Here is a 14,633-nt window from a genome sequence, read left to right as displayed (position 1 = left end):
AAGATGTTTTTGACATCGACAACGGCCATAGATGCCAAATTCAGCATCATTAACAGTGGTAGACTACTCGATTTCAACTTATAAGTGTAAAAAAATGTATTTTTTTTGTATTAAAATGTAACTACTAAAGAATAATATATGCAACAACTGGTATATACCGAGTGAAAAAAAATAATTGATGTAATCACCGCTGTAAATTTCTGTGTCCGCCTCCGACATTGACACCATAGGAAGACCGGATTTGGTTGTCTATAGAAACTCCTTTTTTGATTGAAAAAACTAATGATAAAACAATATTGAGAAATTATAGAACAACATTTCCAAGAAATACACAATTATTAAAAAATTGTCATTTCTTGAACTACATAGCTCCATTTTGGTATTTTTGTCCTATGATCCAAAATGATAAAGGAATATTCCGAGAGGCATTCTGATATTAAGACAAAAGTAAAAGTAAAACAACAGCGACATTCCAAATCCAAAAGGGCAGTTCTACTCCCTCTCCCCTACCTTCGTCACGCGATAAAAGCGTATATGTATCTATGTCTATGTCCTTTTGCCAAAGAAATCAAACTTATTAATCCCTAATAACCACTCCACTTCAGATTCCTTCATATTTATCTCTGCTTCTCCATGTATTTCTCCTTCAAATCTTCACACGTTTTCACAGATCACAGGTACGAACATTTCTTGATCGGGGCTGATTGACTTCAAAACTTTTCAAATTAGGAGTGGTTTCCAAATTTTGGTGAAGTCAAATGACCAAGTGCGTGTTTATGTTTTTGATTATCTGTAAATCAAATAGGATTTTGGGGGTCAATTGATCAACATGGATATAGATGCAGGAGCTACGTCAGCTGTTGGCACTGATAATCAGCAAACCCCCGTTCTTCGTGGCCGGTCTAAAGGTAGTAATTCCTTTTGTATCATTTGATCCCCTTTCTTCTCGAGAGAGAAAATCGCATTTGATGCCAAATGGGTTATTTTCGACTTCTTAAATTTGTTTAGTTTTTGAAAGGGTCAAGAGATAAAAGTTTGTAATCGAAATGATTTCTGTACTAATCTAAATTTCATTTGAAATTGGTTGCTGTAATTCAGAGTTCTTACACTAAAATGTATTGTAAGCATAAGTTATGAAAAATCTGATTTTTGTTAGTTCTATTCCGTTATGATTGTTCTTGAATCTTGCAAGTTAGCCTTCGTTTTAGGGTTTCTCTTGTTATCAGCACTTTTGTCCTCATTATGTGATTTTCAAGCTTCATCTTTTCATATCCTAAGCTTACATGTTTAGGTGATTAGATGCAACCCCAAAGGTTTTATATGATATAATACAAGGTTTACATAGCATTATGTAAAATAAAAGTTTCTGAGATTTTTTTTTTGGATAAAAGAGAATGTTTTTTTTGCAGCTATACATCAGTTCACATTCTGTTCATTATCTTTGTTGTCAATAAATTTAACACCTTTTGTTTTCTTTAATGGTTTGACCTCATAAATATATCATATAAATGTTTTTCACTTGTGCTTTTTTGCAGCTATACATCAGTTCACACAACAAACTCTCCCAGCTTGTAAACCTGTTCTAACACCAGCATGGGTGAGTGCATAAACACACTTCACATCTATTTATAAATTACTTAAAAGGGTTAATTAAATGCACATTTATGCAACATTGTTTCACATTTTTCCTAATTCATGCAACAAAATGGTTTCATATACCAAATATTAGGACCAAAAGATGCCAACACTTTACAGATAACCTGTTTTTTGGTTGAAACATGGTTGCATAACTTGGTAAAAAGATGAATCATTGTTTCATATTTTGGTTCTAAAATGAAAAAATGGTTGTATATTCTTTTCTAAAAAACCACTTTGTTGCATATATGCACATTTAATTCTTACATAAAACTGAATGTTGTTTTTAACAGGTCATTGGAACATTCTTTATGATGGGTGTACTTTTTATCCCTGTTGGATTAATTTCTCTTCATGCTTCACAAAGTGTAATGTTCAATTCCCATTTTTTCTCATAAATGATTTAGCAGTTTATCTTGTTTTTGAATTTGCAATTCTTTCTACTTATTAGTTCTTATCATTAAGTCTTTCAAAGTGGACTTAAAATCTTGAAATGATATTTTGTATTTTAGGTTCATGAAATTGTAGACAGATATGATGTTGATTGTGTACCCGATAATTTCAAGAGCAACAAGATAGCTTATATCAAGAATTCATCGGTTTCAAAAAGTTGTCATAGGTATCTAAAGGTAATACTAATGTCTAATAGTCTAATATCTTGTTTTATTTTTAAGGGTTAATCTCAAAAAAGACCTTATATTTTGTGTTTTTTCCGGATTAAACCTCAACGCCTGAAAAAGACCTTGTATTTTTTCATTTTTTCCGAAAAAGCCCTCAACTTTGTATTTTTTGTTTTCGAAAAAAACCCTCGACCTTCTAAATGCTTCCAAATAAACCCTAAACTTTTTTAGGTTTTCTTGAAAAAACCCTCATATTTTACAATTTTTTTTGACAAAAAATGACTAAAAGGGCCAGATCAGAAAAATGAAAAAAATACAAGGTCTTTTTCAGGCAAAAAATAAATTTGAGGTTTAATCCAGAAAAAACACAAAATATATGATCTTTTTTTTGAGATTAACCATGTTTTTAATTGACTACTTTTTGATTATTACTTTTGTACAAAATCCATACCTCATTATTCACTTAAATGCATTTTGATTTTCAATATAGGCACACAAACATATGAAAGCTCCAATTTACATCTATTATCAACTTGATAACTTTTACCAAAATCACAGAAGGTTAGTACTTTTATTTATTTATGCTATGCTTGGTGTACTAGCTGAAAAGCTAGCTGATAGCTGAAAAACTAACTGATAAAAAAATAGCGTTTGGTAAAACTAGCTGAAAGATATACAATGACATAAAAGGGCATTTAAAAGAATATATTTCTATAATTAATCCAGGGTTATATTTGAAATTTTTTAAAAAGCTAGCTTATAAGCTACTTTTTAGCTTGCCAAACACGACAACTTAAAAAAGCTCGAAAAATAAGCTAGCTTATCAGCTAGCTATGGTGCCACCAAACACAACCTTATTTGTTAAAGCATATAAGTTTGATAGTTATTTATTTTTAAAGATTTATGCATATTAATTAAAACATGTGTCCAATTTAGGTATGTGAAAAGTAAAAGTGATGATCAACTTCTACATGGATTAGGATACAACAAAACAAGTTCATGTGAACCTCAAGCATTCGATAATGGTCTTCCAATAGTTCCTTGTGGATTGATTGCATGGAGTTTGTTTAATGACACGTTTTCATTTTCACGTGGGACAAAAAAATTGGAAATTGAAAGAAAAAATATTGCATGGAAGAGTGATAGAGAACACAAATTTGGCAACAAAGTTTATCCATTCAATTTTCAAAATGGATCATTGATTGGTGGTGGAAAGCTTGATACAACTATCCCAGTAAGTGTCCTAATTTAATATTTCTTCAAAACGATAATTTTTATATGAAAATTTACTTTATTATTTTGTTCTTTATCGATAATAGCAATAAACTTACATATTTTGTTGTCTCTATTGTACTTTGTCTATTGTTGAGTAATGAATTGTTAGTAAATTGCTTTTATGTGTAAAGAAAACTGAGAAAATGGTTAATCTCATAAAAGACCTTATATTTTGTGTTTTTTTTTTCTTTTCCGGATTAAATCTCAACTTTATTTTTTTCATGAAAAAGACCTTGCATTTTTTTATTTTTTCTGATTTGGCCTTTTTAGTCATTTTCCCCAAAAAAGGTTGTACAATGTGAGGGTTTTAAAAAAGTTGAGGATTTTATTGGAAACATTTAGAAGTTTGAGGGGTTTCTTTTTTTTTTGGAAGTAAACAGTTGAGTGTTTTTTCGGAAAAAATGAAAAAATATAAGGTCTTTTTCATGAAAAAAAATAAAGATGAGGTTTAATCCAGAAAAAACACAAAACATAAGGTTTTTTTATGAGATTAACCCTAAAGAAAATGTAAGGATGTTGCTGTTATTGGTAAACTAGTTGTGAGACATGTGTACTACACAGGATTTATTTAAAAAAATAAAATAAAATATTAAGGTCTAAACATTTAGGAAGCTTGAATTTATAAGGAAAGTGAGAAAAATATTGAATTATTGAAATTGAAGTGCTTATTTGTCTTTTAAATTTTAACAAACAATTCAAATAAATAAACAAAGAAAATAATTGGGTTTCAGTTAGGAATTTTGAAATTAGAAGGAAAGTTGCATTAATGAAATTGATATCCATTTATTATTACATTTAAATACCATGTGGAAATTAATAAAATGGGAAAAAAAGCCATAAAATGACATGTCGAAATTTTTTAATTTAAAATAACTATAAAATAACATGTGGCAAAATGAATGAGAGTGTCACATGTGACAATTATTTATTTATTTATTAGAGTAGAAATGTAATTACAATTTTTAATGTTAAAAACTAAGTATATTTCTTATACTGTTAAAAAGAGTGAAGTACTTTCTTATAACCCTTTTTCTATATCATATAATGATGTAACTCCCATCAAATTCCATGAAAAATCAGATTAATATTTAAAATTCATTTTTTATTTCCTTCAAAAACTAATTCCTTATATTATTTCTCGTGCTTTTTGCTTAATCTTAAAATCATTAAGCTAAGTGATCAAGAGGATCTTATTGTGTGGATGCGAACTGCTGCTTTTCCAAGCTTCCGGAAGCTTTATGGAAGAATTGAAGAGGATCTAGAAGAAGATGACATCATCATAGTACACCTCAAAAACAACTATAATACTTACAGTTTTGGTGGAACAAAAACACTTGTCCTTTCAACATCAAGTTGGTTAGGTGGAAAGAATAGTTTTCTTGGGGTGGCTTATATTTTTGTTGGCTCTTCTTCCATACTCATTGCCTTCATCTTCTTGTTGCTTCATGTCAAAAACCCTAGGTAAATTTACCTTTTTGACCTTTATGACTTAATCTTAATATCTATACATGGCTTAATGTATTAAGATTGATTAGTATTGTGAAATTTGTTTTTTGGAATGTAAGGGTAAAATGGTAATTTAGTCTTGTTCAGACGGTTTATTTGGTATAGAAAAGAAACCAGTTAATCTTGATAGCTATACATGTCTTAATGTATTAAGATTGATCAATGAATGTAAGGGTAAAATGGTAATTTAGTCTCATTCAGACAGTTTATTCTGTTTATTTTGTCTAGAAAAGAAACAACTTAATCTTGATAGCTATACATGGCTTAATGTATTAAGATTGATCAATATTGTGAAAATTGTTTTTAGGAATGCAAGGGTAAAATGGTCATTTAGTCTCATTTAGACGGTTTATTGATAGCTATAAGTGGCTTAATGGATTAAGATTGATCAATATTATGAAAATTGTAAGGGTAAAGTGGTAATTTAGTCTCATTCAGACGGTTTATTAGGTCTAGAAAAGAAACAACTTAATCTTGATAGCTATACGTGGCTTAATGTATTAAGATTGATGAATATTGTGAAATTTATAAGGGTAAAATGGTCATTTAGTCTCATTCAGACAGTTTATTAGGTCTAGAAAGAAACAGCTTAATCTTGATAGTTATACATGGCTTAATGTAATAAGATTGATAAATATTGTTAATTTTATGTTTTGGAATGTAAGGGTAAAATGGTAATTTAGTCTTGTTCAGACGGTGTAGAAAAGAAACAGATGTTATGTATGTAAACACTTTATCTAGATAAACAATAATACCCATAGAGGGCATAATGGGAAAGAAAAAGAAACGATCCTTGACTATATTTTGAGGACTTTTTAATTGATTAAAACTTTTATTATTATTATTTTGTTTCTTTTTGACAGACCATATGGGGACACGATGTATGTTAGTGGTGGCAGGAAGGATATTTCTAGTTAAGAGTTAGTTTGCATATTTTAAAAAAGGTATTTAATTAATTACTTATAAGAAACCCTTTACTCAAATTTTTTACATTTTTAGTGTCCTTTTTGTAATCTTTTTATATATGTCACACTTGAATTAGTAACTGATAATGTGACTTGATATTAATTCAACAGATGATGACAGTTTTTTCAAATTGCTGCTTGTTTCGGATGATACATCTGAGTTGCTGCATGTAATTATACAAAATTTTCTCCAAAGAGACTTTTGTTTCTCCTATGTAAAGAGATTTGCTAAAATGCCACCTAGGCAGCCACACACCAATGGGTCCCACATGAAGAAAGTAAAATGTTTCTCTATGTATTGTGGTGATATCTTTTGTTATCTTCTTGTTGCTAAATGTGGTATTGTTGAATATGTTGGAAGCAACATGATTATGCTATGATGTCATTTTTGCTAAAAGGTTATACTTGGATTGAATGTTTTTGCTTTTGATTAGATCATCCTTTGAGGGTCTGTTTGTTACATGGGACAGACAAAACATAATATAATGATTTTATATAATGATTTTGTTCTGTGTTTGACATGCATTGGACTGAGTTTTATAAATTAAAAAATGTACAATATTTTATTTCACCTAGAAAGGTTGATTAGGTCTATCCCTAATGATACCTTTATCATCCTTATCATTAAAAACAACTTTAGTAAACTAGTCTACTCATATCAACTTCTATTTAAGATATACAATCTAAATGATATCTTAAAGAAAGAATTGTGTAAACGATGTAATGTCCAAAGTAGAGGTGCATAAATCCGATAAAAAAACTGATGTTTTATTTTTTTATTTTTTAAAGGGATTGAAATTTTAAACATATTTTAAAAGAAAGATAAGTTTTGTTTAAAAAAGGCGGAAGGAAATACAGGACGAGCAGAAAGAGTTCAAGGGGTTGTCTGCTACATTGAGTTCTAGACCTAAAAATCTGTAAACCCATTAAAATTCCACACCAAAAAATATTAAATTCTAAAAAAAATTTACTCGTGTTTTTTTTAATTGGTAGACAAATTCATCACAAATACAAGAATAACAAAGACTCACATTGAAACCTCTGTACAAATACAAGAATTCAGTCTCTACCATGGCTACTTGAATCCTCTATGAAAAACAATGACCCCATCTCCTTATGCGTTCTGAAAAACATCCCCTTTCTCGCATTGTAAAGGTCGTGCTTTTTACTGATTTTTTCATTTATGTTTAAAACATTTTAATAGAAAACACAACAAAAGACTATTTGTTCATTTAAAACATATCAAAACAAACCACAACATTAGGTTCGTTAAAAACCAATCAACCAAAACCATTTAACGGTAGTGGAAGCAAAATACATAAGTAAATATATGAATTTAAGTGGCATCCTTTATATTAGTTCAACCGCATAACATACATATAACATTTCAACCACATTTGTAGTTATGTGTCCCATAGTGATACCAAACCCAAGGAATTACCATGTTCATTACTTGTGTGCTCCATCGGTTCAATTCCTTTAGTGAGTCATGACTTCCACCCGAAACACCAACCCCAGGACTTCCCTTTTTGATATTCCAATTTGTAAAATACAAGTACTTTGCAATGTCGTCCAATCGGTACAAACAATGGCAATTATACCGCTACACCTCCCGACGTCTACGCGATGCTTGATCTCGCTACGAACGAAGTGTAACTCCCATGAATATTCTCATTAACATAGAAAGCATATATTTAGAAGAGATTACAAATGAGACCTTGAGCGAAATGAAGGTGTACACTAATGGGCTACCATAATACATACACAAATATAATACACTAACATCCTCCAACAATTGTAGCGGTGGGATTGAATGTTCAGACTGTATCTAAAGTCAATAAATAATGAGGATGAGAGTCGTTTGGTGAAAATGACAGCCTACTAAGAGGTGGTTGGAACATGAAGAACACAAATATCACCGATAACCACTTTGTCTCTATTGGATCTATATGTCCAAAAATCATTATTGAGTGATATTGCTAATAATGTATGATCCTATAAGCTCACGCATTTACCACGTTGGCACATTTTATATATTTATCATTAATATGATTATTAATAAATAATATCAATTTTTGTATTTAATTAGGGAATAATTATTGTTTTGTGAAAATAATAATTAAAAGAGAGCATAACTAGTTATTATATCATAGAGTATGATAAAATAAGTCATGTACAAATTTTTAGACATTTTGGTTAACCATCATCAAATTAGTGAGTTTGTATACTATGGTTAATAAACTAGCTAGAAATTTTTTGTCTTCTTTGAAGGCATGTCCAAAGATTACAGACATGGGAGGTTTCTTGTCAACATTCCTCCTTTTCCCCATGCTTCAAAAAGCTACTAATATCTTATATTATTATAATCTAAAGGTATGCCTTGCATGAGAGTATAAAAGAAAGACTTTTGCATAAGTTTTTAGCTAGTTGTTTTAACTTTTTCTTTCTCTCTTCCTCTCCCACTAAAAACCGTAGCTTTAAGCTTCTTCTTCCTCTGTAGAGTCTCTATTTGTTGTGAGATGACGAAACTTAGTTAATGTATTAATTGAAAATCTTTAGTAAATAGAGAAGGTTTTCTTGACTTTATTATCTAATGTATTTACAAGGTACTTAAGTGTTTCATAGTTTGACGTCGAGTCCTAGTATTTTTTGATTCCGTGAGTACCCTATAAATAAGGTAAGTACTGTAGAGAGTTAGTATGACTTTTTTCACACTTGTAACTTTCTATGTACACATTTTGGAAGTTGGTTAGATGGAAAGATGTAACAACCCGTTATTTTTCTAGTCAATACAAATCAAATATTTTTAAATAAAATTTCGATTTTTGTTGATTTGGTTATGATCATAAGGGTTACAAATAATTTAAATTATATAAATGATGTTTTTATATAAGTATTTGGAATAAAATACACTTAAAAATCAAAGTTTTTCCCTTTGGAACTGAGAACCCTCGGACCGAAAACCTCTTTTCGGCTGAGAACCCTCTGACCGCAAACCCTTCGGACCGAAATCCCCTTTCCTGCCAAAACCCAACCGTTATATATATATATATATATATATATATATATATATATATATATATATTCCTCAAAAAATAACTCATTTTCTCACTTTTTCACTTGAAAACACTCTCATTTTGCTCCCAAGTACCATACAAGAACCTTCCAATCTTCAAGAAAAATCCTTCAAATCTTCATAATTTTCACCAAGAACACCAAGAACACCAAGAACAATCTTCAAATCTTCAAGCTAGCTGAAAACTCCCTGGACCGAAAACTCATTCAGGACCGAGAACTCTTTAAAGCCATGAACTTGGTTCTCGGTTAAGGTTTTAAGACCAAAATCAAAGGATTTCGGTGGATGCTAGACCGAAAACCCTCATCAACACTTCATACAATTCTCAGTAATTCTTGTGAGAAATTTCCTTACATAAATTAAGTGTTGTCTAACACTTAAAATAATTATCACGCTAATTTAAATACGATTACGTGTTTAAATAATTTTAGGATACCACTATTTCCACGTACGCTAGCCCGATGATCATCTCTTCAGTCTCGCTACCCAAACAAAAACACGTACTAGTGGTGAGTTCATACCCCTACGTTTTCACTATTTTTCAATGTTTTTAGGGGGGGGGGGGATACATGTAAAGGATTCTTGTGTTAATATTCAAACGATTTCAAAACCATTTGCAATTGATTCAAGCCGATTTATTACTACATTTTATAAAAATATATGTTTATATATTTTTAACCCATTTGTAACATGTCGAGCAAAAGGGTGTTTATCACAAGTTTCTGACTACTACTTTATACATACAGTTAAATTGCAAAGGTTTTCAGCATATTACAGAGCATACATTTAAACTATAATTGGTATAGTTTGTGAACTACTACACTATTTTGCTAAGTACAATACACATAACAAGAACATACATTTAAACTATAATAGGTATATTTGGGAAGACACTACACTATTTTACAAGTTCAAGAACGCTATACAGAAACAAGAATATAAACTATAATAAATATAGTTTATGGAACACCACTCTATTACAATGATTCAAGGATACACTACTAAATAACTATTTAAGTATAATTATTTTACATTATAAAGTACACTACTACAAGGTGATACATATGATTTCAAGTACAAGAGAACACTACTACACTACACGTAAACTAGTAAATACAAGGTTGTGAGACACTACTTCAATTGTACCCATTAGGGTACAAGTCTAAGTCCTATAAATTATAGCCAGAGTCTCCTAGAGGGAGAGTGTGACTTTGTGTATAGATCTATACGGGATTGACAACCCCGCACCTAAACTTTTAGCTATAGTTATGCCGACAGGCCTGGTGTGACAAACGTCATAACATTCCGACACCTGAAGAACGTCATAGAGGCCCCTAGTCAGTTTAGCATGGTTATATGAAACTCACAACAGTATTAACTAAAACATTTGTTTACGGGATTAACACTACTTCAATTATTTTATTTTAATTAATAAAACTACAGTACACTACTATACACTACAGCTGGTGGTATCCAGACATTCAAACAAAGGTTTTCATACAAACACTACTACTATACACTACAACTGGTGGTATCCAGGCATTCATACAAACATTACACTACTATACACTATAGCTGTTGGTATCCATACATTCATATAAAGGTTTTCATACAAACACTACTACTATACACTACAGTTGGTGGTATCCATGCATTCATACAAAGGTTTTCATACAAACAATACACTACTATACACTACAGCTGGTGGTATCCAGACATTCATACAAAGGTTTTCATACAAATAGTACACTACTATACACTACAGATGGTGGTATCTAGGCATTCATACAAGGGTTTTCATACAAACACTACTACGATACACTACTTTCCTAGTATAGAGTACACTAGTATGACATGCAGTTTAGGGAAACATACATGATATGGTTTTTTCATTAATAAGACTACATATACTATTACAAAATACAGTAACAAACATACATTTTGGTCTTAAGGCCTAAGACTACTTTTCATTACTAAAGAAAATATTGGGTTTTCTGGAAGTACACTATAACATTTTCAAGGAACAAAGACATGCTTTTCATCTCAAAAACATACTTATGAACTCACCAACTTAAATGTTGATACACTTTCAAAACCACTTGTATTCTCAGGGAACCAGTAGACATAGGTACACCCGCAGGTTTTGAGAAGACGAAGCTTTTAGTGTCGCCTCTTTTATACTTTTGTTATACACTTTTAATGTCATACAAACTATGTATCGAATAGTTGTAAATACTTTAATTTATCAATGTAATGGTTGGGTTTGCTTTGATTACTATTATACAATTGTTGTGATACTGTTCATGACATCCTCCGCCCCCGAACGTTTCCGCCGTTCCAGTTTGGGGGTGTGACAAAAGAATAGTTTTCTTAAGGTGGCTTATATTTTTGTCGACTCTTCTTCCATACTCATTGCCTTCATCTTCTTGTTGCTTCATGTCAAAAACCCAAGGTAAATTTACCTTTTTGACCTTTATGAGTTAATCTTGATATCTATACATGGCTTAATGTATTCAGATTGATGAATATTGTGAAATTTGTAAGGGTAAAATGGTTATTTAGTCTCATTTAGACAGTTTATTTGGTCTAGAAAAGAAACAAATTAATCTTGATAGCTATACATAGCTTAATGTATTAAGATTGATGAATATTGTGAAATTTGTAAGGGTAAAATGGTCATTTAGTCTCATTCAGACGGTTTATTAGGTCTAGAAAAGAAACAACTTAATATTGATAGCTATACATGGCTTAATGTATTAAGATTGATCAATATTGTGAAATTTGTTTTTAAGAATGCAAGGGTAAAATGGTCATTTAGACTCATTTAGACGGTTTATTGATAGCTATACGTGGCTTAATGGATTACAATTGATGAATATTTTGAAATTTGTAAGGGTAAAATGGTAATTTAGTCTCATCCAGACGGTTTTATTCAGTTTAAAAAGAAACAACTTAATCTTGATAGCTATACATGGCTTAATGTGTTAAGATTGATGAATATTGTAAAATTTATAAGGGTAAAATGGTCATTTAGTCTCATTCAGACGGTTTATTCGGTCTAGAAAGAAACAACTTAATCTTGATAGTTATACATGGCTTAATGTATTAAAATTGATGAATATTGTGAATTTTATTTTTTCGAATGTAAGGGTAAAATGACAATTTAGTCTCATTCAGACGGTGTAGAAAAGAAACATACGTTATGATATTACCCATAGAGGGCGTAATGGGAAAGAAAAAGAAACAATCCTTGACTATATTTTGAGGACTTTATAATTGATTATTTTTTTTTTATTATTTTGTTTTTTTTTGACAGACCATATGGGGACACGATGTATGTTAATGGTGGCAGGAAGGATATTTCTAGTTAAGAGTTAGTTTGCATATTTTAAAAAGGTATTTAATTAATTACTCATAAGCAACCCTTTACTCAAATTTTTTACATTTTTAGTGTGCTTTTTGTAATCTTTTTGTATATGTCACACTTGAATTAGTAACTGATGATGTGACTTGATATTAATTCAACAGATGATGACAGTTTTTTCAAATTGCTACTTGTATCAGATGATACATCTGAGTTGCTGCATGTACTTGTACAAAATTTTCTCCAAAGAGACTTTTGTTTCTCCTATGTAAAGAGATTTGCTAAAATTCCATCTAGGCAGCCACATACCAATAGGTCCTACATGAAGAAATTGAAATGTTTCTCCATGTATTGTGGTGGTACCTTTTGTTATCTTCTTGTTGCTAAATGTGGTATTGTTGAATATGTTGGAAACATGTTTATGCTATGGTGTCATTTGTAATCTTTTGTCATGTTTATGCTAACATGTTTATATGTACATTTATATATTTATGGTCCTGTGGGAGATTGTTAGAAAATCATAGGACCATTCTATAAATGTGCGCGCACACACACACACACACACATATATATATATATATATATATATATATATATATTATTTAAATTCAGAAATATTATTGTAAGTGTATAAGATTGTTGATGGACTGATATTCACTTAACATTTATGGCTTAAGTTCCCGGTTTGACTCAAGATCCTCAAGATCTCTTCTATTTATCATATTAAGGTTTATCTCCATCTATAAATACATGTGATGAGGAGCAAATCAACACACACAAAATTACACAAATAAATTTGTTTTAGAGTTTGCAAAGGGGTTTTGGAGGAAGTCTTGAGATCAACTAGAAAACCAAGTCTCTTCATCAGATCCAAAAGCTTCAATGGAAGAAGGTACATATTCTTCTTCTTCTTCCGTTTGATTTCTTTCATACATATTCGAGTATGACGTTTGACTTCTAAGCTTCTGCATATAAATATTAAGTTATCAAAATAATCAACATTAGAAACGTTGAAATATCACATTGCATCATTGTGAATTCGCCGTAGTTGTCGCTTGTATTGTAATTTTTGTTTATATTATGATTTTTGAATGAATGAATTTAATAATAATTAAATTTATGAAATTATTATTTTGAATTATGTTTATGTTTGTATTCTTATTAGACCGGACAAACGTGTCGTGTCGTATCGTGTCATGACATAAAATGGGTTAAGAGGGATTGACCCTAACCTGACTCGCTATTTATCGTGTTGTGTTAACCCATTTATTTGCATGTCAATTTCATGCCGGGTTTCGGGTAAAGGTTTACCTTGTAAATATATTGTGTCATGTAGGGTTGAAACATTTTAAAAGTTGGAAACTAAGAGACGGAGATAGGAAAAGGAAAAAGCGAAACACTGAAGTTAGGAGGTGAAATGATAAAGTTCGTAGTAGTAGTTAGAGTTGGAGAGCCAAGGGGATTGGTGGTGAGCATGAGTAAGTCACTTTAAATGTTTGAATTTTAATTTTAGTTCTTGTGTTGGGCCCACTACAAGTCTGTAATATATTATATATTTATAAAAATATGAAATTTATAAAAAATGATATATTATTAAACGAGTCATAAGTCATATTTGAGTTGAAAGTCTTGACCCTAACCCTATATGCAAGGTTCTAAATGGCGTGAGGCGTGGCGTGGCGGCAAGGCCAAACCTCAAGCTTAACGAGCCATGACGTTTTTCAAGGTGTGATGTAAGACGGCGATTTTGTATTAATTTAAAATTATATTACCACATAAATATAAATTTAAATTAAATATAACTACTTTTTAGAAGTGTTAGATCAATAACTAATAACAAAAAGTTAACAAAAACCACAATACTAGTATCTCCGATTTGAAAAGACATAACAAAGAGCAAAAAACTGTGTCTCAAACGAAAAAACACGCGCCATAACACGTCATAACGCGCCATGGCGCGCCATATCACGCCTTGCCACGCGCCACGCCTAACAGCAACGTTATGAAACTTTTCGTAACGGCAAAGCCACGCCTCACGTCATGGCACGCCTTTTAGAACACTGCCTATATGTTGAAAGTCTTACCTAAACCTGCTAATTTCGTGTTGAGTTGTTGTATAGTATCAGATTTTGCCGGGTCTAATCCCCGTGTCTAAAGTTTTTACTTTGTCACTACATAAATATATAATAAAA

The 14,633-nt window shown here is 30.9% G+C and overlaps 1 protein-coding gene across 2 annotated transcripts; it reads left to right on the top strand.

Moving 5' to 3' along the window:
* The first annotated feature begins 462 nt into the window (after positions 1-462).
* Positions 463-6,398, top strand: LOC145098600 (LEM3 (ligand-effect modulator 3) family protein / CDC50 family protein). 2 transcript variants are annotated; one of them, XM_079036227.1, is made up of 10 exons: positions 463-677; positions 806-908; positions 1,536-1,597; positions 1,929-2,003; positions 2,148-2,264; positions 2,746-2,816; positions 3,192-3,489; positions 4,702-4,991; positions 5,900-5,980; positions 6,113-6,398. In XM_079036227.1, exons 2-9 carry the CDS (start codon positions 830-832, stop codon positions 5,952-5,954), a joined length of 1,047 nt encoding a protein of 348 aa, XP_078892353.1. In that variant the 5' UTR covers positions 463-677; positions 806-829; the 3' UTR covers positions 5,955-5,980; positions 6,113-6,398. The 2 variants fall into 2 exon arrangements, with proteins under 2 accessions (XP_078892353.1, XP_078892358.1); XM_079036232.1 differs by having other exon boundaries at positions 463-766; positions 840-908.
* The last annotated feature ends 8,235 nt before the right edge of the window (positions 6,399-14,633 follow it).

Source organism: Lactuca serriola, chromosome 1 (assembly GCF_051521515.1).
Source record: "Lactuca serriola cultivar US96UC23 chromosome 1, Lser_US96UC23_V15, whole genome shotgun sequence".
Taxonomy (NCBI): Eukaryota; Viridiplantae; Streptophyta; class Magnoliopsida; order Asterales; family Asteraceae; genus Lactuca; species Lactuca serriola.
The sequence above is the reverse complement of the archived record's forward strand: the minus strand, read 5'-3'. Positions and strand labels throughout refer to the sequence as shown.